A 24,001-nucleotide genomic window follows, 5' to 3' on the forward strand; every position below is an offset into this window, starting at 1 on the left:
TTGCTCAGGCTGGTCTCAAAATCCTGACCTCAAGCGATCCTCCCGCCTCGGCCTCCCAGAGTGCTAGGATTACAGGCGTGAGCCACTGCGCCCAGCCTGTTGGGAGAGTCTTAAGACTCTATAGGGTCACCATGAGGTGACATGTAGAAGCAGTAAGATCAAGCCTGGTTCATTAACTGAACCCGAAAGGTTCAATTAATGCAAGCCGATTTTTATCATTTATTAGAAGTATCTCCCTTCAAAGGGACAGGGAAGCCCTCCTGCAGAGCTGAGCAGTTGGGATGAGGGAGATGGCAAGGAGTCATGGCGGGGGGCGGGGGTAGCTTGTCGTCATTGGAGTCACATGACACATCTGCACTCACCAGGTGGCTGTGTGGCCCTAACAGGCCACTAAGCTGAGCCCTGGCCATAATCAGGAAGTACAGAGAACTGAAAAGAGAATTTGTTTGACGTGATTCTCTGATGTGGGACCTGACACTATTTTCACACACCCCCAGTACATGTCCCACGGTACTTTGAAGAACACCGGGAAAGCTCATCTTTGAGATCTTAGTGGAACAAACAGAAAATCTCAACGACTTGAGCAAATGTTTAAATCCCCCCCCAAGTGGTTACTGAGTCATAGATAATTAATACCCCAAATCATCAGATATTCAGAAAAATCATAGTTGAAAAATTTACTCCATGGCTACAATTGTACTCATAGGAAAATTCGTAGCCAAAATTATTCCGTTATAAAAAATTAAAAATAAGTAAATTAAACACCTCAAGAAGTGATTGAGTCCCTTCGAGTTAGGAGGGGGTTTTGATTTTTGTAGACGGGCCCACCCACGGGTCCCTAGAGAGCAGTGACCGCTTCACAGCCCCAGAATGAACCACAGGCATTCCTGGTGACACTGTTGATGTGGAGGGTGGACATCTGCGCAAAGGACCTTAACAGATGCTACCGATTGCCTAGGCGACATCCATTCCTCCATCTTCTTTCTCACAGAACCCGGACCTGGCTGGGGTCACTTCCTCCTTGTGGCCATCTGCTCCTTTCAGCCAATCGCTGCGTCCTGCCTGCTCATTGGCTGAAGCACGGGATACCCGACATAATTCTGGCCAACAATACAAGAGGGGAGGGAGGCCAGTTCCTCCCTCAAGAGCCATCTTCCCTTCTTCCTCCAGAGGAGGCTGGGTCTGGACGTGGTGCTCAGATCAAGGGCGCCATCTTGTGTCCTTGAGGCGAGCCAGTGTGAGGAAAACGCCAGCACACCCAGGCAGCTGTCGCTTCACAAAGTGCCTGACACATGGTTGAAATCCAACACCCATGTGCTGAAGGCATCAATGAGTGGCCGACGTGGGGCATCCTGCTCTCTGGGAAAATAAATATTCCTTCTTCTTTTGGCCCATTTGTTTACTGTAACCTGCTGCCCAAATCACGCAACTGTGTATGGCCGCTACAACCATACTCCTCTCTTCTTTGAAAAGCCCAGGGAATCGCTTGATCGTCACAAACACTGCCCATTTTACAGATGAGGAAACTGAGGCTCAGAGCGTTTATGACCTACCCACAAATACCCAAAAGATCAGTTCCTGAGGCAAGGCTAGAACCCAGCTCTCTTACTCCAAATCCAGCGCTTTCTAGGACCTTCCTCCACATATACATTTCCCCCTTCACTATCCCCGCCCGTGAAGGGCACCCAAGGCAAAACGGGCCCTCTCCTCGTCCCTACCTTCAGCGAAAGATCCAGGTGGCCATCTTGTCTTCTGAGCAACCCGGGGGAAGAGCCCAACGCCAACAACTTAAGTGAAAGAGTGTTTTCACCTCAACCAGAGTAGAAGCAAAGGAAAAGTGTGCCCCTCTCGCTGCCCCACACCTTCTGCCCTTGTCGGACTCAGAGCCCCGCTCACAATGGCTGGTCCTTCCCAAGCTGACCCGAGGGAAGACACTTGTGTGCAGCCTGCAGGGGGCTGGCCTGCCACTGTCGCTGTTCTAGCGGGGGTTCCCTGTGGTTCTGGGAGGCTCGGCCACGGAGCATCCCACTGCCTGGCCACAGGGGTTGGCTCAGGCATGGATGTGACCCAGTCTGTCCAATCAGAACGGTTCTGGGGACCCCTGGTGAGGACCCTCTCTCTGGGGATGGGGTTGGAGTGAGCAGGGGGCTTGATACGCAGTGGGGGTGACAGAGGGCGAGGGGCTGCGCCGGGAAGGAGGGGGTCTGTCTGCCTTCAGCTCTGGCACACAGGAGGCCCTGTCCCCCCCCACTCAGCCCCCGGCCACCACGAGTCCCACCCACCCCCCCCCCCGCTCCACAAGCACTGCTAACAGTCCTCCGCCACCACGGTCCTGCCGATGGCGACCCTTGTGCCCACCCAGCACCCGTGCTGACACCCAGAGCCCACCCACACCCATCGCTGCTCCCCCCACCAGCACGACTGTTGCTCCCAGCGGCAGCGTCGCCCCTGCAGAACCTCCGAATCAACACGATTCCCCCATGAGTATTACGACCCACACCCGTCACTCTCCTCCCCCCCCTTCATCTGCACCTTCCCCATGGTCACCCCCACCTCGGGCCACCGTGACCTCCATCACGACCACTGCAATCCGTCCCCCGACCAACAGCCTTAGTGCCACCCGGTCGTACTGCTCCCCGTCCTCACCCTGCCCCACACGCCTGTTCCTAGCTCTCCTCCCCCCTCGCTGTCATCCCCACGCCTGTCACCATCATCCCACCCCACCGCGGTCCCCGCCATCTCCACCAGCAATGAATGAACGTTTATTGAGCACCGACGGATCCCAGACACTCTACAGAACACACGGAAGGTGTGGCCCCACCCCGAGCGCCCGGGCCCCTCAGCAGAGCCACCACGCTGCCACACGCGGTGGTGACGTGTCAGCCCAGGAGGGTGCAGGCGGGGCCGGGGCGCGGCCGGGCAGTGCACCTGGAACGAGTCTGGGGCCTCTGCAGGTTCTAGCTGCGGGCGGGGGTCGCCCCCCCGTCCTGAGAGCGGAGCAAATAAATAATGGGGACGCAGGGGCAGGGTTTGGAGCCCTGCGGGCAGCGGGGCCCCAGCTGTGGCTTCTGTGACTCCATGGGAGTGAGACGGGCGGCCAGGAGCCCCTACCCCAGGGTGGGGAGGCAGAGCTGCGGGCAGGAGCCTGGGGACCAGGGGGTCCTGGGGCCTCCCTGGCATCTCCACCTGGCCCTCACCTCCGGGGCTCAAAGCGGGACACGGGGGACAGCCAGGAGGAGCTGCTGAAATGCAGACGGACGGGGCCCCCACCCTCGGCCCCTAGAGGGGGGCGTCGTCAGTCCTCCACTTCGGGGGGTAACCCTGCTGGGGGCCGTCGCAGCTGGGGTTCCCCACGGTGTCGAGAGGCACCACCACCTCGTCGGGGCTCGAGTTCTTGTTCAGCTCCACCACGCGGGGCACCACCGAGGACCAGCGATCTGCACGGGAGGGCGACAGGGAGGGGGGGTTGGGGGAGAGCGTGCACATACATTGAGCGCCTGCTGTGTTCTGGGCACTCCACGGTGATCTAAAGGCGGGGCTATGATTAAGCCCCCCTTACAGACGTGGAGATTGGGGCTCAGAGAGGTCTAGGTGCCTGCCTAGGAGCACACAGGAGTGAGGACCTGGGCCAGGACGCCCCGAGCGCCCGTGTCCTCCCTGCTGCGTCTTGCGTGCTCACGGCTTAGCGGGAAAACAGGAGTTTCTCCCCACGGGGAGGGCCAAGGACCTCGTCCTCCCTCCCGCCCCAGGCCACTTCTTGTCACGGTGTGTGGCGGGCCAGGGGGAAGCCATGGAGGTGAGGTGGCCCAGGCACCCACAGCTGCGATGTCAACTCAGGGGCTGGCCCGTCCCACCCTCCTGTGGAGCAGACGTGCACGTGGAGCCCCAGAGCGGCCGCTCACAGAAACCCACGACAAGGGGGACCCCCGCCCGTCCTTCCGCTCACCCCTGCGGAGGCGGCCCACGGTGTGCGAGAAGCCATAGTACTGGTAGGTCTCGCTCTTGCCGGGGTCCTCGTTGATGATGCCCAAGTTCTGGTTCCAGTGCGACCAGTTCACCTCGTCCACCCTGGCGGGGCCAGACCAGAGGGTCGGGGGAGCCCCACAGAGACACCCCCCCCCGAGCCCCCCCGAGGCAGCCTCCGTTCCCCATGCCCAGCGCCCCCTCCTCCTATTGTTTATATTATGGCTAAATGCACACAACGAAATCTGCCACTGTAACCATTTCCAAGGACACAGCTCAGCGGCATCAAGCACATCCACGATGCTGCGCGGTTATCACCACTGCCCACCTCCCAACCTCCTCCAGTGCCCCAAATACAGATTCTGTACCCGTCAGGCAATACCTGCTCGCTCTCCTCCCACCATCCCCGGTAACCCCTAACCTGCTTCCTATTTCTGTGGATTCGCCTCTTCCGGGCGTTTAACGTAAGTGGAATCATACAACATGGGGTCCGTCATCTCTGGCGTAACGTTTGCAAGCTCTGTCCCTGTCGTAGCTGGATCAGAACTGCATTCCTCTCTGTGGCCAAATAATATTCCATTGCATGGACACGCCACATTTTGTTTATCCATTCATTGGCTGATGGACACCTTTCTTCTTGATATTTTTACCTCTGATTATTGGGATACCCTGGTAAAGTCAGGTTGTAGCCTTTTGGGGCCAAATTGGCTCAATATAGTTACTGCTTTTTTTTTTTTTTTTTTTTTTTTGAGACAGGGTCTCGCTCTGTTGGCCAGGCAAATGCAGTGGTGTCATCATGGCTCACTGCAGCCTCAACCTGCTGGGCTCAAGCGATCCTCCTGCCTCAGCCTCCCCGAGTAGCTGAGACTACAGGTGTGCACCACCACACCCAGCTAATTTAATTTGTTTATTTTCTTTAGAGACAGGGTCTTGCCATGTTGCCCAGGCTGATCCCAAGCCCTGGAAGCTGCTGGTTCCTCAGTTTCCCCATTTCAGCCAAGGCACTGGAGCCCACCCCATTGTTTGGTCACTAGACAGTGACGCTCTGAGATGAGCTCTGCCTCCAAGTCTGGGCCTCCCCATGAGCAAGGGACAGAGGAACCGGTGGTGTCCCAGTGGCTGAGCCCTTCTCAGATGTCCCCATCTGGTCCACACGGCAGGCCCAGAAGCGGGTGCTGGTGTTTTCTCCACTGCACAGGTGAAGAACCTGAGACGGAGAGGCGAACCCGCTTGCCTAAGATCACCCCCTGGAACCGAACTCTGGTCGGGCCGACGGGGGCCTCGGTGGCTCCGGAAATCGCAATGGGTAGAAAGCACTGGAGCAACAGGAGCCCCCGATGCGGCGGGGACAGGTCTGCCCTGGCCAGCCGGCCTCACCTGAAGCACCACCTGCGGTCTGGGGTGCCGTCCGAGCTCTTGCCCACGGTGACCATCTCCCCGGAGCGGAAGGCCTTCCTCAGGAACACGGGGAAGGAGCGCTCGATGTCCAGGATGGTGGTGGCCCACTGCAGGGAGGGAGGGGCAGGAGGGGACATCAGTGAGCCTCCCCGGCCCGCACCTACTTCCCCAATGGCAGAAGTGAGGTGACGGGCCGGTGGGGGGACAGAGAACTAAGCTCTCCAGCTCTCACTGCCCCTAGGAATGGGGGTTATACACTCGAATACGCAGAGGTGGCGGGCAGGATCAGATGCGGAAAGGCCACAGCCCTGTGACACACACACAGCAGCTGCCACTCAGGGTCAGGTCACTGGGGAGCGGTGGGGTGTGGGGCGAGCCAGGGAGCAAATGGCCCCTTAGGGGGCCACCTGAGCACTGCCAGGAAGGAACGCGGGCCCCGCACTGCCGGGCCTTCCAACTTCTCAAGACAGGCCAGAAATCTGGATTTTTACATGGAATCCTTTCATTTTTAAATTGTGCATGAAATTTTTTTAAAATATGGTGGACCACAAAAAATAAACCTTGGCTGGTTGAATCCAGTCCACAGGCTGCCTAGTTTGCATCTTGTGGGTTACGCCCAGGGGGGAAACTGAGGCCCAGGGAAGGAGGCAGTGTGCATGAAGGTTAAAAGCAGGCCCGAGCCGTTTCCCTCTGGCCCGGTCCTGGGAGGATGCCCTTGGGTTTCTTTCTCACTGCGCCATTTCCTTGAAAGGCACCAAGTCAAGGTCAAGGTGGTGCTGCACTCCCAGGCCTCGCGATGGTTCTGTTTACGGAGAAATGCACCTGGCCTGGGAGCGGGGGCAGGTGGCTGTGACCCCGAGGGCCTCTGCTGCCTAGGACTGCTCAGGAACCTTTTGGGGAGCAAAGGCAGCAGCTCCCCAGGGCCTGCGAGGGCTGCATCCACATCAGCTTCTCGTCTGTGACGGAGCATGTTCCCATGGTAAGAGCCCCCGTGAGAATGCTGACACCTCCCTGCGCTGGAGTGGCCCGTCCCCACACCAGCCTTGTCTCTGGAGCCATGGCAGGGCACAGAGGCTGCCCCTGGGCTCAGCGTGGGACCCCTGTTGAAATGCCGATGGCAGCTGGGTGCTGTGGCTCACGCCTGTTACCCTAGCACTTTGGGAGGCCGAGGAGGGAGGATCGCTTGAGGCCAGGAGTTCGAGCCCAGCCTGAGCAAGAGCCAGACCCCGTCTCTACAAATAATAAAAAAAATAGCCAGGCGTGGTGGCGCCATGTGCCTGTAGTCCCAGCTACTCGGGAGACTCAGGCGGGGGGATCATTTGAGCCCAGGAGTTCAAGGTTACAGTAAGTTATGATTGCGTCACTGCACTTCAGCCTGGGGGACAGAGCAAGATCCTGTTTCTCAAAAAAACAAGGGGGCAAAAAAAACCCAAAAACCAATGCCGATGCCCTCTGAGCACTTCCTAAGCCAACAGAGCTCATGCAGGCGTGCTGGGGGGACTGGGCTGCGTCCTGTGAGCTGGACCACAGGTGAATCTGGGACCACTGTGGGTGGTCAGGCAAGAAGCCACCTTGAAGTTCACTAGGTGGCAGCCCTTGATGCCCATTTTACAGACAGGTAAGTAGAGGTGGAGTGAGATGACGCGGCTTGCCCAGGGAGGAAGGCCGGGGAAGCCAGCTGGGTGAGGTGTCTCCCCAGCTCTCCTACCTTGGAAGGCCCGAGGGTGGCCGGCGGGGAGGGGACAGGGGTGCTTGAGCCTCACCTGCAGCTTCCAGATGTGCTTGCTCTCCTTGGATACCTGGCCCACCGTCTCCCCCATGAGCGCGATGAGCATGTTGAGGAGCAGCACGAAGGTGAGGATGATGTAGGTGACGAGCAGGACGATGAAGACCACGGGGTACTTGGTGCTGCTCAGCATCTCCAGGTCGCCTATGCCAATGGTCAGCTTGAAGAGGTCCAGGAGGAAGGTGCTGAAGGTCTCGCTGTCGCGGCACGAGGGGTAGGTGGGCACCGTGCAGTTGGTCTGGTCCTCGTTGCACACCTTCATGTTGGCGCACGGGTTCAGGAGGGACACCAGGGCTGCGGGAGGGACGGGGGTGGCTGAGGGGCTGAGTGGGAGGACGCACGCTGAGAGGGGGGCGCGGCGCTCCCATTTGATGGAGGGGAAAGCTGAGGCCTGGCAAGGGGAGAGCGCTAGCCCACGGTCACCCAAACCAAGAGCCGGACCCAGGTCCTACTGATTCCAAAGCCTTTGCTCTTTCCACAGACTCTTGCTGATAAGGAATCTAGTCAGCAGATTCCAACCAGGGACAATTCTCCCCCCAGGGGACATGTTTGGTTGTCACAACTAGGGGTGGAGGCCAGGGCTGCTGCTGAACATCCTACAGTGCTCAGGACAGCACCCACAACAACAGTTATCTGGTGCCACATGTCAACAGCATCAAGGCTGAGAAGCCCTAACGTGGCCTCATTCTCAGGGGTCCTGGAGCGCTGGATGTCAGCATTCCCAGGGCCAGGCTCTCGCTCATGCTCCCGTCTCCCAGGCCACGCCAACCCAGAGAGGAAGGGTGGCAGCCGAAACCAGGCACTGGTCCTGACTGTCCCCAAAGCTGTGTTCTCTAAGCGCCCTCTCCCCGTCCAGGCATCTCAAACTGATCCCAGTGCTTGTCCTTTCCTGTGAAGCCCACACGAAACTTCGGAGTTCTGCTCGACCCAGTTTTGCAGCAGCAACCTGCCCCTAAACCAGGCAGGGCAGGGACGCGAGGAGTCTCGGCCCCTTCAGTCAGTGGGGTTCAGAATGTCAAAGTGCCTTTACCCAGCGATTAGAGTGAGTTTTAACTCACACGCTAATGCTACTCCATTGTGCAGTGGCTGCCAAAACACTGTGTTGAGAAGGATTCTGAGACTTTGTCCGGATTCATCAGAGGAATAGTTCTGTGATCCATTAGCAATGTCTGCCATGGGCACCAAAGTGAGGAATAGCAGCATATGTGCCCTGTTTATGTTCTGTGAGCCTCAGAGCGGGGATCTAGTGTAGCCTAGAAGGAAAAGCCCTAGGACCAAGCTGACCACTAAGTTACTACCTTAACTCCTAAGTTTCTGCATCAGTCTCTAGAATTAGGATCACAGGAGGGCTAGACTCCTGACCCGAATCCCAAACTTTGGTTGAATGCTTGACACACTGTTTACTTTTTCCAGTCCTATTCCTGGGAGGGAAAAGCTGTACCCTGTCCTTATCTCCCCAGCCAAGGCCACAGTTCTGCTTCCCCAAAATAATCCACACAGGGACTTGGCCATGGCCACCATCATGGGTTAAAACATCACCACTACCAGATTCCCACTGCCAGGCTGGTCCCCAGATGAATCTGCTCAGATATGAATGTGACCTGGTGCAACATGAGCTGGCCACTCCCCTTTGGATGCTGGGCTCTGATGTCAGATCACCCACCCCTTGGGGACCAGCCCAATGGCTTGGTCAGTTTCCCCAGCCCCATTCCTTCCCCCGTGGCCTAGGCCATTGAGGTCCCCGAATGCCATCATGACATCATGGAGAAAGCATGTCACAGGGAGCCAATATTGGGCTTTAAGAAAAGACCTGGGCTGGGGCCGGGCGCGGTGGCTCACGCCTGTAATCCTAGCACTCTGGGAGGCCGAGGTGGGCAGATCGCTGGAGCTCAGGAATTCGAGACCAGCCTGAGCAAGAGCGAGACCCCATCTCTATTAAAAATAGAAAGAAATTATACGGACAACTAAAAATATACAGAAAAAATTAGCCGGGCATGGTGGCGCATGCCTGTAGTCCCAGCTACTCGGGAGGCTGAGGCAGGAGGATCACTTGAGCCCAGGAGTCTGAGGTTGCTGTGAGCTAGGCTGACATCACGGCACTCTAGCGGGGGGAACAAAGTGAGACTCTGTCTCAAAAAAAAAAAAAAATTACAAAAAGAAAAGACCTGGGCTGGTAGATTAATTATTAAGTCTCATCCTTGCATGGATCCATACCTCTTCAATGCGGCTTTGAGGCTTTTCCCATCAAAAAGTGGAGTCTATTCCCCCATCCTCTGAAGCAGGGCCTCGTGACTTGCTCTAGCCAACAGACTGAGGCAGCAGTGACGCCATGTCACTCATGTTCTTGGAACCCCAAGACCGCCATGTGAACAAGCCCCAGCTAGCTGGCTGGAGGACGAGTGACCACATGGAAGAGAGCACAGACGAGGCCATCCTAGCTAGACCAGGCGGCCGGCAGCCAACCCGCCAGCTAACCACAGACAGAGGAGCCCGCCGAGATCATTCCAGCCCGCCCAGGTCCGCACAACCACCTAGCTGACCCAGAGACTCGCGAGCAAATCATAAACAGTTAGTGCTTTAAGCCACTAAGTTTTGGGTGGCTTCTTTTGCAACATAGCGAACTATGCCAGTTTTAGCATTTACTAGCTTTTGAACTTGAGCGAGTTAATTAACCTTTCTGAGACTCAGTTTCCTTATCTAGGGAAGGGGACACTAGAGGCACTTGGCTCACAGGCTTGTGGGAGGGTTACCTGAGGCAGGGACGGAAAGTCCGTAGCCCCGTGCCTGGCACACAGTGGGAACTCAACAGAGCAGCTTGTGGTCCTCGATGCGTCTTGGCTACCGTTCCAGTCCCTGCACCCCCGCCCCGCCAGGCCCCCCGGGCACCTAGAGCTCACCTGAAGCGTAGCCGATCATGAAGAGCAAGTAGACGAGCAGGAAGCGGAAGAGGTCTTTGAAGAGGATCTAAAGACGCCAACAGGATTATGGAAGCAAAGAGGAGACAGACACGTGGTTTCTTGCCGTCCCCACTCCTCCACCCCAAAGCTTCGTTCCAGCTCCACCCTGGTCCCTCCCTGATGTCCAGACTGTCCCCCCTGCCCTTACAGAGCCCCACGTCCTCAGGTCTACAGGCATGGAAGGTGTGCACGTGGTGTGTGTGGCTCCCTCCAGGGACACGCAAGTCCAGAGGGTCCCCCCCAGCCCGCACCTTCTGGATCATGATGCTGTAGGTCCCCGTCAGCTTCAGCCCGCGGGTGAAGTAAAGGGCGTTCATCCAGCCCAGGACCAGGGCAAAGACCATCACGGCCAGGTAGGCCTCGATGCCCGCCAGGTAGAGGGCCGCAGACACGATCACCAGCACGGAGTAGATGAAGCTACAGGGCAACACAGACCACAAGAGAGGCCAGAGGGGAGAGGGGACAGTGAGGCCCTGGAGGGGGAGACATGCGCCCAAGCCGTCCGGGGTAACAGGACATCCCAATGCCTCCTGGACCCCCAGAAAAGAAACAAAGTGGATTAGCGGGGTTCCCTGACATTCTGTTCACCAGAATGTTTAATGAACTGGCAATTAGTGTGTGCATAATGGCCCTGAGGCTCTACAAGACCCCAAAGTGATGCCCTTTGGAATTGCCAGAAAAAGACTGAGTGTTGCGCAGTGGGTGAACATTTTGTGGCTAAGTGAATTTCGTTGTTCTCCAACTCCACGGGAAATGGAAAAGATATAGCATACATGCACCCTCTCTGTTCCTGTGCCCTAGGCAGACATCATCAATCGATCGCAGCACTCTTTCCCACTAAATGCAGACACGGTCTCCAAATTCTTAACACGGCATTCCAGGCAGACATTAGCAATCAATCCCCAGTAGAAGAGGTTAAAATTACTTCTATCCCTGGTATATATGGTAACTCTCTAGCAACCAGAATATTTCTTTAACCAGAAGACCCTACTGCTTGACCTGGGCTTTGTCCTGACTTTGGGTTTGTCCAGCTGCCCCCTAAAGTGACCTCTCCCTCGAATCTGGACGACCTGCCAGCCCAACCCTGCCTCCCTTACGCAGCAGCTGCTGGCCCGGGGGCCTCTACTCACTAGAGCAGCTGGAAGGAGCCATCGATGAAGAGAGAGTTCACCCCAGGGCATTTCTTCATGAACAAGTCTTTGATCTGGAAGAGGGAGGAGGCTCGTGGAAGGGGTGGGGCCAGCAGGAGGGTAGAGGGGAGGAGGGAGGAGGCAGAGGAGGGGCCAGCAGAGAGGGAGGCAGAGTCTGGCAGAGACTCTTCTTTGCTGGGAAGGGAGGCGAAAGCAGGGAAGGAGACTGCGGGCTGGAGGAGGAGGTAGAAGAGAAAGGGGATGAAAGGAGGAAGGAGGGGAGAAGGGCGAGCTGGGGGAGGAAGAAGAGGGGGAGGGAGGAGGGCAGGCAGGGTGGGAGCACGGGGGCCAGGCACTCACGTTGGTGAAGAAGAAGAGGACCCCAGTAAGGAGCGTGATGATCTCGCCAGCCAGCCTCAGGTAGTCCACCGTGGTGTGGTAAGGGTACGGTGGCTGGGGGCGGGGGACACACAGTCCTCACCCAGCCCCTCCAGCATCTGGCCCCAGATCCAGATGTTCCCCCATGCCCGGACCATCTGGATCCTGGAGCGCCTCCTCCCTCATTCTCTTCCTCCTGCTCCGAGCCACCCCTGGGTGTTGGGGTCATTTCCCCTACCTGTTCCCAAGCCTTCTCCAGTCCCTCCCACAGGGGACCCAGGAGGACACGGTTGCACCCCAGTCCTGGGTGGTCCAGCCCCTGCCCGGCCCCAGGCACTCACGGTGCCCTCCAGCGGCTGGTAGTAGGCGGTGAGGGTGAAGATGACCATGGCGCACAGGTAGGAGACCACGTTGATGTAGAAGGAGACGGCCCCGAACTTGCGCCACTTGTCCCGCAGGAGTTCGTTGATGGGCTCCACGGCCAGCATCTCGTGGCGGTTCTGCGAGAGGCACAGTGGTCAGGGGTGGGGCCCCTTCCCGAGGTGGGGGATCCGACAGGCTGACTCCAGCGCGCCTTCCCCCTGCTCCCCCAGAGCGTGTTCGCTCCTATCCCACTCTCCAGCTGCGTTCAAGGAGCCACAGGGACCTGGGCGGATATTGAGAACCAACCCCAGACTCCTGGGCTCAGCACTGGAGGCTCTGCCTAATTCTGCCTCAACTTACCCTTCTACCCTACGCTAGCATCATAGAACCCAGAACCGGAAAGCCCCTTAAAAACATTTATTCTGGCCGGGCGCGGTGGCTCACGCCTGTAATCCTAGCACTCTGGAAGGCAGAGGTGGGAGGATCACTCGAGGTCAGGAGTTCGAGACCAGCCTGAGCAAGAGCAAGACCCTGTCTCTACTAAAAATAAAAAAATTAGCCAGGCGTGGTGGCACATGCCCGCAGTCCCAGCTACTTGGGATGCTGAGGCAGGAGGATCACTTGAGCCCAGGAGTTTGAGGTTGCTGTGAGCTAGGCTGATGCCACTGCACTCTAGCCCAGGTGACAGAGCAAGACCCTGTCTCCAAAAACAAAAAAATTATTCTCATGGTTCCCAAATGCCAATCTGTGGATGAGACCAAACTGCTGGCAGCAAAATCACCGACATAGCTTGCTAAAATAAATCCCTGGGCTCCATCCTCTGAAGTTCTGATTCAGGGACAAGGATCAGAAAATTTAGCCCAAAGATGATAAATGATTACACTGACCACACTTCTATAATCCACCCAGGGCAGACATCACTAATTGAGCCCTGCACAGTAGAGCTCATACAGTTCCCGGGTAGACACCACCAACCATTCGGTTTGCACCTGAGATGCTAAACTTCCTGCCACCCCTGGTCTAACTCAAGTTGGTCACTCATTTCAAAGATGACAGAAATGAGGTCTGCAAGGGAGTCAAGTGCCCAGAGCCAGTAAGCCACAGGGCAGGGCTGGAACGGAAACTGCCTATCAGCTGTCACTGGCATATCTGCCCCATTTGTGCAGCCTCCTGTCCCCCTAGTGACCTGAGTTTCTTCATAACCAGGAATTGTGCAACAATGTAGCCACCAAGATGCACAGTGTTATTCCTGATAAAGGCAGAAACAAACCCGAACAATAGAGGAGTGGTTTGTTAGCACACGTGGTACATTTACACGCAGCAACGATATTGGGGAAGAATATTTAATGGTGCAGAACGATGTTCACAAAATACTGCTAAGTGGGGGCAAAAATGGGCTCTCCAAACTTCGTAGAATGACCAGTATTGATAGCAGCTGACACATGGTGTTTACTCTGCGCCGGGCTGTTCTGAAATTAACTCATTTGCTCTTCCCAACAAACCTATGGGATGTGCACGATCGTTAACCCCAGGTTACAAATGAGGAGGCTGAGACCCAGAGAGGTGGAGTCACTTGTCCTGAGTCACACAGCAAGTAAGTTTCAGAGCCAGGATGCCAGCCCAGTCCTACCTGCCTCTTGAAGTCCGTCTTCCCACAAGCTTTGCTCATTTCCCCACGTGCCATAGGCTGCCCTGGGCACTTAGCTGGCACTCAGCTAACAGACCCCCCGCTTCTGGGCCCCAGGGCCCCATCCCTGCTCCCGCCTTCCCCACCCGCCACCCCCACTGCGGCGCCCACCTCGATCTTGCTGTTATACACCAGGATTTCCAGCACGGAGGCCTCTTCCCCACACGTGTCCAGGGAGGAGAGGTCGTAGAGCGAGGAGTACACTGGCCCGTAGGCCCAGTCCTTGAACTTGCGGGACAGGTGTCGCGTGTCCTCGTCTGTCACCTCCCGCCGGATGATGTGCTGGAAGACCTGTACGGGAAGCAGGGAGGGTCAGGGGACCCGGGGAGGGACCCCAGGGGCCAGGCACAGCTCATCCAATGGGGCCTCCAGAGAGAACAGGATGGAAGGGGGAGAAGAGGTTTACTGAGCACCTACTGTTTGCTGAACCCTTTCTTCGTGTCATCGTGTTTAATTTGTGCTCTTACCGTCTTGGTTTACAGATGGAGGCTCAGAGAAACGAAGGGTGTTCCGGAAGCCACACACCCACTCAGCCGGAGCCAGGCTAACCCTGGCGAGCCTTCGACATCTTGATCGTAATGAATATCCTCTTCGTGTAGATTAAATAGCCATGCGTCAATCTTAATAACCCACGGATTGTAACACGAATGATCAGTCCTTCCCACCACGACGCCTGCCACCTTTAGCTCCTACACAGGGAGGCTGAGCACAGAGCGAGTGGGAATTGCCCCAGATCACGGGGTTTGAGGAGGGCAAAGTCAGAATTTAAACCCAGGCCTTTAGCAATGCCTCAAGACCCTGGTATAATTGCAATTTTAGTAACTTTTGCTGTATTTTATTTTAATTTCTCTAGAGACAGGGTCTCGCTATATCACTGAGGCTGGTCTTGAATTCCTGGCCTCAAGAGATCCTCCCGCCTCAGCCTCCCGAGTAGCTGGGACTACAGGCACGTGCCACTGTGCCCAGCTAGTTTTGCTATATTTTAATAGAGTAAAATCCCTACCACTTACTGAGCACTTACTACCTATGTTAAGAACTGTGTGTGGATCACTTCATTTAATTGTCACAGCACGAAAGGGCACTGTCATTATCCCACTTAAGACAAGGAATCTGAGGCACAGAAAAGTAAGGTGAGACGCCTGAGGTCACACGCTGCAAAGTGGCAGTCAGGGCTCGGACAGATGCTCCTGACTCTAGGGTGCTCCAGGCTGGGCTCTTGGTCAGGGCAACGGTGCTCCCCAGAGGACAATCTGGCAATGTCTGGAGACATCTGCGTGGGGGGAGGCCAGGGATGCAGCTCAGCGTCCCACAGTGCACAGGACAGTCCCCACCACAAAGAGCCAGCCAGTCCAAAACGTCAGTCGTACTCAGGCTGAGAAAAACCCTTCCCTAGGCCCAGAGAGGGGAAGGGACTGGGCCAAGGCCACTCAGCCAGTTCGGGGCCGGCTCGAGCTCTGAGACTCAGTTTTCTATCAATGGTTTAACCTGGCTGGACGGGGTGGAGTGGTGAATCTCACTAGGGTGGGATGAGGTGAGAGGCTCGGGGATGAAGCTGATTAGTTTGGCTGGACACTAGGGAGCCATAGCAGGTTCTTGAGCTGGGCTGGCATGATGGGAGGTGGGTGCACAAATGAAAAATAATGAACACCACCAGCAGCCCCGTGTGTGTGTGTGTGTGTGTGTGTGTGTGTGGGTGTGCGTGTGTAGAGGAATGACAGTGAGTGCATCGGCTGTGCCCCCCAGCCCCCCACTTACCCCAATCTTGCCGGTCTTGGCGGCCATCATGAGGGGCGAGAGGCCGTCGTTGTTGAGCACGGCTTCCAGGTTGCTGTCGGGGAAGAGGCGTGCGCACTTGAGCAGCAGCAGGTCATACATCTTGGTGACGAACTTGGTGTTCTCGCGGGTGTTGTCGGCGATGGCCACCAGCGCGTGCAGCACGGTGTTGCCGCGCGAGTCTTGCCGCCGCATGTCCGCCTTCTTGTGCGGGTTCTCGGTCAGGTAGTTGACGATGTGGGGCTGGTTGGTGCAGGCGGCCAGCGACAGGGGCAGCTCACCTGGGGCCGGGGGCGCGGCGGGGAGGTCAGTGAAGGGCACCTGGGGGGGGACTCTGCCTGCAGGTGCTCAGGGGACACGCGGTGACGACGGACACGGCACCAACAGTCGGCGTGGACGCATCGTGCGGGGACTGTGCATTTCTGTGGGTGACGCTGGGGAGAAGGGTGTGGCTACAGGGGGCACAGCCCTGCGGTCTGGAGGGACGGGACACATGGGACGGTGGAACTCTCTGTGCGACTTTGTCCCTGGGCCCCACAGAATGTGTGCCTTTAATTAAGCAGGGGTGAAATTCAAAATGTTTCATTGGTCCAACTGTGGCCACGTGGCGGTGATGGGGTTTGGGCCCAGTGACCCGGCTGCTGGTCCCCACATCAGTCGGACTGATGGAGGCAGACGGGAGGTGCTAGACAGGGGCGCCCCCACCACAGCCCGAGGGGCGCTCGCGATCCCCATGTACAGATGGGGAAGCAGAGGCTCGGGGAGGTGAGGTCACGTGGCTGAGAAGTAGCGGAGCAAGGACTCGAACCCAGGTCCCAACTCCACGCTCCCCCCACGGCACTCACACCCCAGAAGCGAGACCCCCACACAGCACAGCTCTGGGTGCTCAGGAGCTGTCAGGGCTGCAGACACCAACTTGTACCCCACGTCTCCCTCCCCCAAGCTTCTCCCCTGGGTGCTTCGGCCCCCACCGGGCCCCTCCTCACCGAAGTAGAAGTAGCCTCCCTCATCCTTGGGCTGGAAGAAGCGCCCACGGGCCTGGGCATGGACGTCAGCTCCCTGGGCCACCAGCAGCTCCACGTAGTGCTTGCAGCGGCGCTCGATGGCGATGTGCAGGGCGGTCTGACCTGGGCGGGCAGGGAGTCACCCGGGGCTCTGGCGGGGCTTGCTTGGGGGTGGGGGAAGCTGGACCCGGGCTACAAAATTCATGGACTTTCAATCTTTTTTTTTTTTTTTTTTTTGAGAAAGGGTCTCACTGCATTGCCCAGGCTGGAGTGCCGTGGTGTCATCATAGCTCACAGCAACCTTGAACTCCTGCACTCAAGCGATCCTCCTGCCTCAGCCTCCTCAGTAGCTGGGACTACAGCTGTGTACCACCATGTCTGGCTGATTTTTAAATTTTTTTTATAGAGATGGGGTCTTGCTATGTTGCCCAGGCTGGGTCTCAAACTCCTGGCCTCAAGCGATCCTTCCGCCTCAGCCTCCCAACGTGCTGGGATTATAGGCACGAGCCACCGTGCCCAGCCAACTTCGAATCTTAGTATCCAGGAATCTGAAAGGTCAACTTTGATTTATAGAATCTCAGAATCCAGAACGGGGAAGCTTGCACTCCCGTCGCCTTTGCCTGTACCGGCCGACGGACTCATCATCGTAGACCCTTAGAGCGCCCAGCACCACAGCCCCTTAGGGCCAGAATCCCAAGTTCATGGATCACTAGACTCACTGGATCTCAGAATCTTGGAATCTTTGATTCTGAGACTCAGATCAAAGTTGGAAGGGGTGATTATTCATCCATCCGTCCATCCATCCATCCGTCCATCCATCCGTCCATCCGTCCATCCATCCACTCATTCATTCATTCAACCGTCAGTCCCTGGGTACACGCTGGCACTGGAGGCGCAGACCAGATAAGGGGCCAGATAAGCAAGGACGGCGCCTCCACCACCAACCCCCGCGTCGCCCCCGCCTGGCCGGGCGGGGCGCCCACCTCGGTAGTAGATGTCGCGGAAGGGCGAGTTGATGAACTCGCGCATGTTGCCGGTGCGCTCGGCGATGTCCAGGAGCACAGGGATCGTGTCGTTGCGGCCGCTGCTCAGGTTCAGCAGGGCCTTGGGCAGGCAGGTCTTCCCCGTGGATGGCTCTGGGGGGACAGACGCGTGGGATGCATGTTGCGGCCTGTGGCCCTGCACCGCCGGGCACTGGGGCACACAGCACTGGGCAGGGTGTCAGAGGTCCTGGATCCAGCCCTGGCGGTCACACCTCCTCTCTGAGCCTGTTTCCCTGCCTGTCCAGTGGGGACAGAGCGGGCCACTCTGTCTGCCTCCCGTGGTGCTGACCAGGTCAAATAAATGCAGGCGGGTAAAAGTGCTTTGAAATGTGGGAGGCCTCAGCCTACAGATTAATTGGTTAGGGACCAATTAATTAATTATGGGTTAATTAATTATTTAATCAATCATATTTCGGAAGAATTTTTAAAAGGGATTTGTAATCAAATAAATGGTGGGGAGGCTATGTTAAACAAAGCCGATCATATTTCTTTACTACAGGACTTCTCAGAGCCTTTAATAAGCTAACAGGGACCGTGAACCTCTAAAAGCAAGACATGCTACTATGCAGCGTTTGCCCACCTGTCGGAACGTCACTACTTTTCCCATGAGGGATTGACATAGTGCCCCAAGAGGGGGGAACAGAGGGGTGCAGCATTCCACAGAGTGTGGGCTGCGTGCCACGGTGCATGGGGAATTACCTTAGTGGGGACAGGAGAGGATGGCGGGGGTTCCAGGGACACAGCAATAATAACAACGAAGGTTTCACCCATTGTGAGATCCCTCCCATGAAGTCTCCACGTGGTACTAGCGGGACCCTAACACCTCTCACTGACGCTAATGTCCCTTTGCAATTTTCTTCCTCTTATGTTAATTTTTATGGTTACATGAGTTGATTGACATCTCCAAAGAGCAAGTCAATGAAACAAGTGAATCAGGCAAAATCACACAGGGGGCTCGGGAACGGCCAGAGGGTGGAGACGCAGGTGTGGGCTGAGGTGCCCGCTCTGAGCCAAGCACCTTGGGGTTCGAGTCCTGGCTCTGCTCCCCACAGCTGCGCGACCCTCTCTTGGCTTAGTCTCCTTTCTGGCTAAATTGAGGCTACGAAGGGAAATCAATGAGCTAATCGGTTATTTGTTGCATAGCCCAGTACCAGGCAGACAGGAGTCCTCGATACATATTACTGTTGCGGTTATTGTCCCATGGCAGGGGGCGGGTCGGGGGCGGGGGGCGTCTCCCTGGATGCTAGGGATGAGGGGAGAAGACGCGAGGACACCTGAATCCCAGTCCCAGCCCCTCTGGGAAAGCGGCTGCCTGGATGTGCCCCGTGCAGCTGCTTCCTGCCGCACACCCGGCCCCAGCCCAGAGGCGACACCAGGTAACTATTTTTCGAATGAATAACTGACTCCAGGTCCCCATTTGCATGGTGGGGGGGGGGGCGTGGGCACTGTCCCAGTGCTGGCCAAGACCCACGCACGCTCAGCTCTAGCCTTTTGGTGGCGTCTGTCTGTTTCACTCATTGTTTTCTGTTGCCAGGCAACTTGCAACTTTCACGCTGACTTCATCACCTTTTCCCTTCCAAACTCACCCCAGCCTGCGTATGTCCTCTTTTCAGAGCATGGTGTCCCCATCCAGCCTAAACCCTCGGTGTCACCTTTCTCTCCTTGTCCTCTCTTCTGCCTCTTCTGCCCCATGCACACTCCCATCATGCCCCGTTGATTTTTCTTCCTCTTTCCCCAATCCCTCCATAGCTCTCCATCTCTGCCGCCCCCACCACGGCCCAGCCCCCTGTCTCTCTCGCATGCCCAACACACCGCCCTCGTTTCCCCCCAGCCTCTCTCCCTTCCTTCATTCACTTTCCACATGGCTGCTGGAACGGTCACTCAGAGTGCAACACTCGTCATGGGGAGCACAGGGCCTTTGCACATGCTGTCCCTTCACTGCCTCCCCGATCTGAAACACTCCTCCCTCCTCTTTGCACCTGGTTAACTGCAACTCATTCAGACTTAGCTCAAGTGTCACCTCCTCCAGGAAGCTCTCCCGGATCTTCCCTGACCAGGTTAAATCTTGTGATGCTGTCTCTTACTAACACCCAATGCAGTTTATAACTGCATGTTTATTTCTGTGGTCGCTTGATCAAAGCCAGTATCACCCGGGAGCCTGTGAGCAACTCTGGGGCAGGGTCATGTCTGCCTCGCTCAGCATGGTTCGTCCCCCACCGAGCACAGTGCCTGACACTTGGTACGTGCCCAATAGCCATTTGGTGAGTTAATAAACATTCGATGAAGAGGCAAATGGGGCACCCTGGGTAATTCCAAACCACAGGTAACCCAGAGTGGGACGAGACCCTGGCTTTGGGCTTCCCTACCCTCAGACACGGGCCACCGCGGGGCGGGAGCTGCCAGCCTGGGTCCTGGGATGCGATGCCAGGCGCAGCCTCTTCCCAGAGATGGGGCGGGACACGCAGTTCCAGGGCCTGACCACCAGGTGGCGACGTGGCTCTGCCCGGGGCAGAGCGCTGCGTGGGGGCGGGGGACCCACCGTTGACAATTGCCAAATGGAGTTTGCGAAACTTTGCCACGCGCGCGCGCGCGCGTGTGTGTGTGTGTGTGTGTGTGTGTGTGTGTGTGTGTTGGTGCGGGGGTGCGGGCCGAGGGGGTCCTCCAGAATCGTATGAGCTCACGAGCCTCTAGCCAGGAAAACATGCAGGGGCGGATCCAGGTTGTGGCACCTGGCTCAGGTCCAGGGCTGAGAAGGGCTCGGCCAGCGAGGGGCCCCGAAGCTTAGTTAGCGCCCCGAGCTTCACGGTGAATCTGCGCTACACACACACACTGCTGTCTACAATCTCAGGGACCCACCCCCCAAGCCTGTCTTAGGGTCCCCCACCCACACTCATGCACAGACACACACTCGTCTGGGGGCTCCCCGGCTAGGCTAAGACCCCCCCCCCCCATCCTGAACTTGGGGAAGCCGGAAGGAAGCCTGGACAGGCCCAGCCCGGTGCTGCTCTGCCTGCTGAAGCCACCAGGGCCTTCGCCCATTTCCCAGGATTCGTCCGCCTCGAGGGCCCCCGCTTTTGCCAAGCGTACTTGGGGGACCAGGAGGGGCTTAAATGTGGGTTCTGTCCAAATGAGATTATTCACACCGTCACTGAGTTATTAATACTCTGGGGACACAGGAGCCCCATCCCCCCACAACTCTAAGCTTGTGTCCCCCAAATAAGGCCTCATCCTCTGGCCAGGCACCAGGAGTAGATGTTTTTGATAAATCCAGTAATTCTCCTTGACACACACCACGACACTGCACTGTATCCGTTGAGTGCCGAGACTCAGGTACGTAAAGGTATCCATGGACGAGCTACCATGGATTCGGTCACCCAGTCTGGGTACTTCATCTAAAGTAACTGAAGTCTCAAGAAATGGGCTCTCCCGACCTCCCTGAAGCTTCCCCAGCCCCCAGCTGTAGACCCACTGTGCGGCCTCCCTGAGACAGGCCCTTCTCTGTAGCAGGCGCCACGATTCCTGACACTGTCTACAGGTGTGTGGGGATCACGTGGCCGGTTCACCATGGCTCACCTGGTGCCCAGCACACAGTAGGCGGCTGCTTTGGTTGGAGGAGCTCACGGGCCACGTTGCCCGATTTACAGGTGAGGCCTGGGCAGCAGAGGGTGCTGGTGCCCTGGGGCGTGTGTTCTGAGCCTGGACGAGGCTGGAGGGTGAGATCTGGGCTGGGGCTTCAGCCTGGGGAGGGGAGGCCTAAAGCCAGGATGCCCTAAAGCTGGGTGGGGGTGGGCAGACCCCAAGAGGTAGAAGCCAGATCCCAGCCCCCATGCCCTGCCCAGTCCTCCAGACCCCTCCTCAAGAGGGAGCAGGAGCTCCGAGTCCTCAGCCGTCTGTACTCAGTGCTTCCCAGGATGATCTCTCCTCAGAGGCCGGGACTATGCTGTTATTATCCCCAGTTTACAGATGAGCAAACTGAGGCCCAGAGAGGCCAACATCCCTTAAGTGGTGGAGGTGGGATCCGAACCCAGGTGGGTGGACTCTGCTTACCTACTTCACTAACCTTTTCATAAATAAGGGCTGGAGGAATGAATGAATAAGCTGAGGTGGCTGAGGCCCAGAGAGGTTAAGTAAAGTGGTAAAGGACACACAGGACCAGACTCCCTGTCCAGTGCTCTTCCAGGCCAATGCAGTCCACTGACCCAAGGGAAGATGCTGAGGGGAAGGGGTCCCCCAATGCCAGGCCTCCCTCCAACCCCTGGCTGGCCCGCCGGCTATGACAGCCTGGGTGGCTCACCCCGGAACTCCTCGTCAGTCAGGCGCTTCTTGTGGGTCAGCAGGAAGGGGAGCAGCCCGTCCAGGTCAGCAGTGGAGCCTCGGGACACGATGTCAAAGAGGATGGGCCGGTTGAAGACTTTGAGGATGGGGGGCGGCTGGGGGGCGGGGGCTTTGGGGCTCTGCGGCTGCTTCCTGGAGAGGGTGGGGAAGCAGAGTGATGGGAGAGCTTGTCTCCTGCCTGCCCCACTGTCCCAGGGATTGGTGGGGGGGCAGCTGAAGCCCTAGGGAGGCCCAGACAGAGTGGGGAGGGACAGCTGAAACACCAAGGAATGTTTTATCCAACAAACTAAAGCTAGTGCCTACTGCGTGGTGGGTAGAGACAGACAGAAAGAAAGAAATACACAAGCCAGCCCATCCATCTACCCACCTATCCACCTCACCATCCACTCATCCATCCACCCACCCATCCACCCACCCATCTATCTCACCATCCACTCATCCATCCACCCATCCATCCATCCAACAATTTGCCCATCCATCCATTCATTCATCCATCCATCCATCCTCCCATCCACATATCCATCCATCTATGCACCCAACTACCCATTTAACCACTCACCCATCCACCCACCCATCTACCCATCCATCCATCCATCCATCTATCCACTCACCCATCCACCCATCCATCCATCCATTCATCCACCCACATACCCATCCATCCATCCATTCATCCACCCATCCATCCATCCAACAATTTGCCCATCCATCCATTCATTCATCCATCCATCCATCCTCCCATCCACATATCCATCCATCTATGCACCCAACTACCCATTTAACCACTCACCCATCCACCCACCCATCTACCCATCCATCCATCCATCCATCTATCCACTCACCCATCCACCCATCCATCCATCCATTCATCCACCCACATACCCATCCATCCATCCATTCATCCATCCATCCATCCATTCATCCACCCACATACCCATCCATCCACCCATCCATCCATCCATTCATCCACCCACATACCCATCCATCCACCCATCTATCCATCCATTCATCCACCCACATACCCATCCATCCACCCATCCATTCCATCCACTCATCCATCCACGTACCCATCCATCCATTCATCCATCCATCCATTCACTCACACATCTACCTATCCATCCATCCATCCATCTATCCACTCACCCATCCACCCATCCATCCATCCATTCATCCACCCACATACCCATCCATCCACCCATCCATTCCATCCATTCATCCATCCACGTACCCATCCATCCATTCATTCATCCATCCATCCATCCATCCATTCACTCACACATCTACCTATCCATCCATTCATTCATCCACTCATCCATCTCCCCATCCATCCATCCACCCACTGACCCATCCAATAATCATTTATTAATCATTTACTGAGTACTTACTAAGGCAGACAGAAATTGAATGAGACAAAGACAGAGAGAAAACAAAGGAGCAGCCGACTAAAAGATAAAGCCTCTCATTCATTCAGTCATTCCATAACTCACTCATTAACTTATTCGTTCAACAAACATTTTAGACAAATGTTCCTAGGTCCTTGCCCAGGGCCCACCACACAGTAAACACTCCACAAATATTAGCTGATGTTACCATTATCGATGAGCACCTACTGTGTGTCCGGAGCTTGCACCTGCACGGGAGTGATGCTGAGCCACAGAGCAGGTGGAGGAAGAACACGACTGAGAGAGAGAAGGTAAGGAAACAGACAGACACTAAAGAGGAGGAGGCTCCCTGTCCCCAGCTGGGCCTGGCATGGAATGCATCGCAGGGGCCACACGCTGTTACCCCGTCTCCAGGGCTTCTCTCCACTCTCCTTCTTCTCTTTTAGCCAGGCCTCCTTTGTGGGAGAGAAGGGGTTAATGCCTCGGGGCTTTTGACTCTCTCCGAGCCCCAGGAAAGCCACTGGATGCCCAGGAATGAAGGTGATGCTGGGAGAAGACGAGGTGGGGCAGCTGGGTGTATGCTGGGAGAGGGTAGATGGATGGAGGGATGGGGGGAGGGATGGATGAGTAGATGGAAAAATGGGTGAAAAGGTGAGTGAATGAATGAATGAGTCAATGACTCAACAAATGATTGAATGACCAAATAGACAGACAGAGAGCTGGATGAAGGAACTGGTGGTTAGAAGAGGGAAAAAGAGAAAAGAAAGAAGGCAGGCAGGCAAGCAATCAGGCATTCATCCATCCA

At 56.6% G+C, this 24,001-nt stretch overlaps 1 protein-coding gene across 5 annotated transcripts in view; it reads right to left on the reverse strand.

Annotated features, from left to right (window-relative positions):
• Positions 1 to 2,740: 2,740 nt before the first annotated feature.
• TRPV4 (transient receptor potential cation channel subfamily V member 4) overlaps positions 2,741 to 24,001 on the reverse strand; it is a 37,871-nt gene continuing 16,610 nt past the window's right edge. Inside the window, exons 3-16 of one of the 5 annotated variants that reach the window (XM_069496940.1) lie at positions 21,777 to 21,949; positions 17,423 to 17,575; positions 16,422 to 16,562; positions 15,418 to 15,716; positions 13,774 to 13,953; positions 11,954 to 12,112; positions 11,595 to 11,687; positions 11,235 to 11,308; positions 10,356 to 10,521; positions 10,045 to 10,111; positions 7,125 to 7,441; positions 5,341 to 5,468; positions 3,947 to 4,068; positions 2,741 to 3,437 (exon numbers count right to left, since the gene is read on the reverse strand). In XM_069496940.1, the coding sequence (XP_069353041.1) occupies positions 3,280 to 3,437; positions 3,947 to 4,068; positions 5,341 to 5,468; positions 7,125 to 7,441; positions 10,045 to 10,111; positions 10,356 to 10,521; positions 11,235 to 11,308; positions 11,595 to 11,687; positions 11,954 to 12,112; positions 13,774 to 13,953; positions 15,418 to 15,716; positions 16,422 to 16,562; positions 17,423 to 17,575; positions 21,777 to 21,949 (2,230 nt within the window). In that variant the 3' untranslated portion in view covers positions 2,741 to 3,279. The remainder of the gene's footprint in view (positions 3,438 to 3,946; positions 4,069 to 5,340; positions 5,469 to 7,124; positions 7,442 to 10,044; positions 10,112 to 10,355; positions 10,522 to 11,234; positions 11,309 to 11,594; positions 11,688 to 11,953; positions 12,113 to 13,773; positions 13,954 to 15,417; positions 15,717 to 16,421; positions 16,563 to 17,422; positions 17,576 to 21,776; positions 21,950 to 24,001) is intronic. The other 4 variants (XM_069496941.1, XM_069496942.1, XM_069496943.1 and 1 more) reach the window with 4 other exon arrangements.

This window comes from Eulemur rufifrons, chromosome 21 (assembly GCF_041146395.1).
Source record: "Eulemur rufifrons isolate Redbay chromosome 21, OSU_ERuf_1, whole genome shotgun sequence".
NCBI lineage: Eukaryota > Metazoa > Chordata > Mammalia > Primates > Lemuridae > Eulemur > Eulemur rufifrons.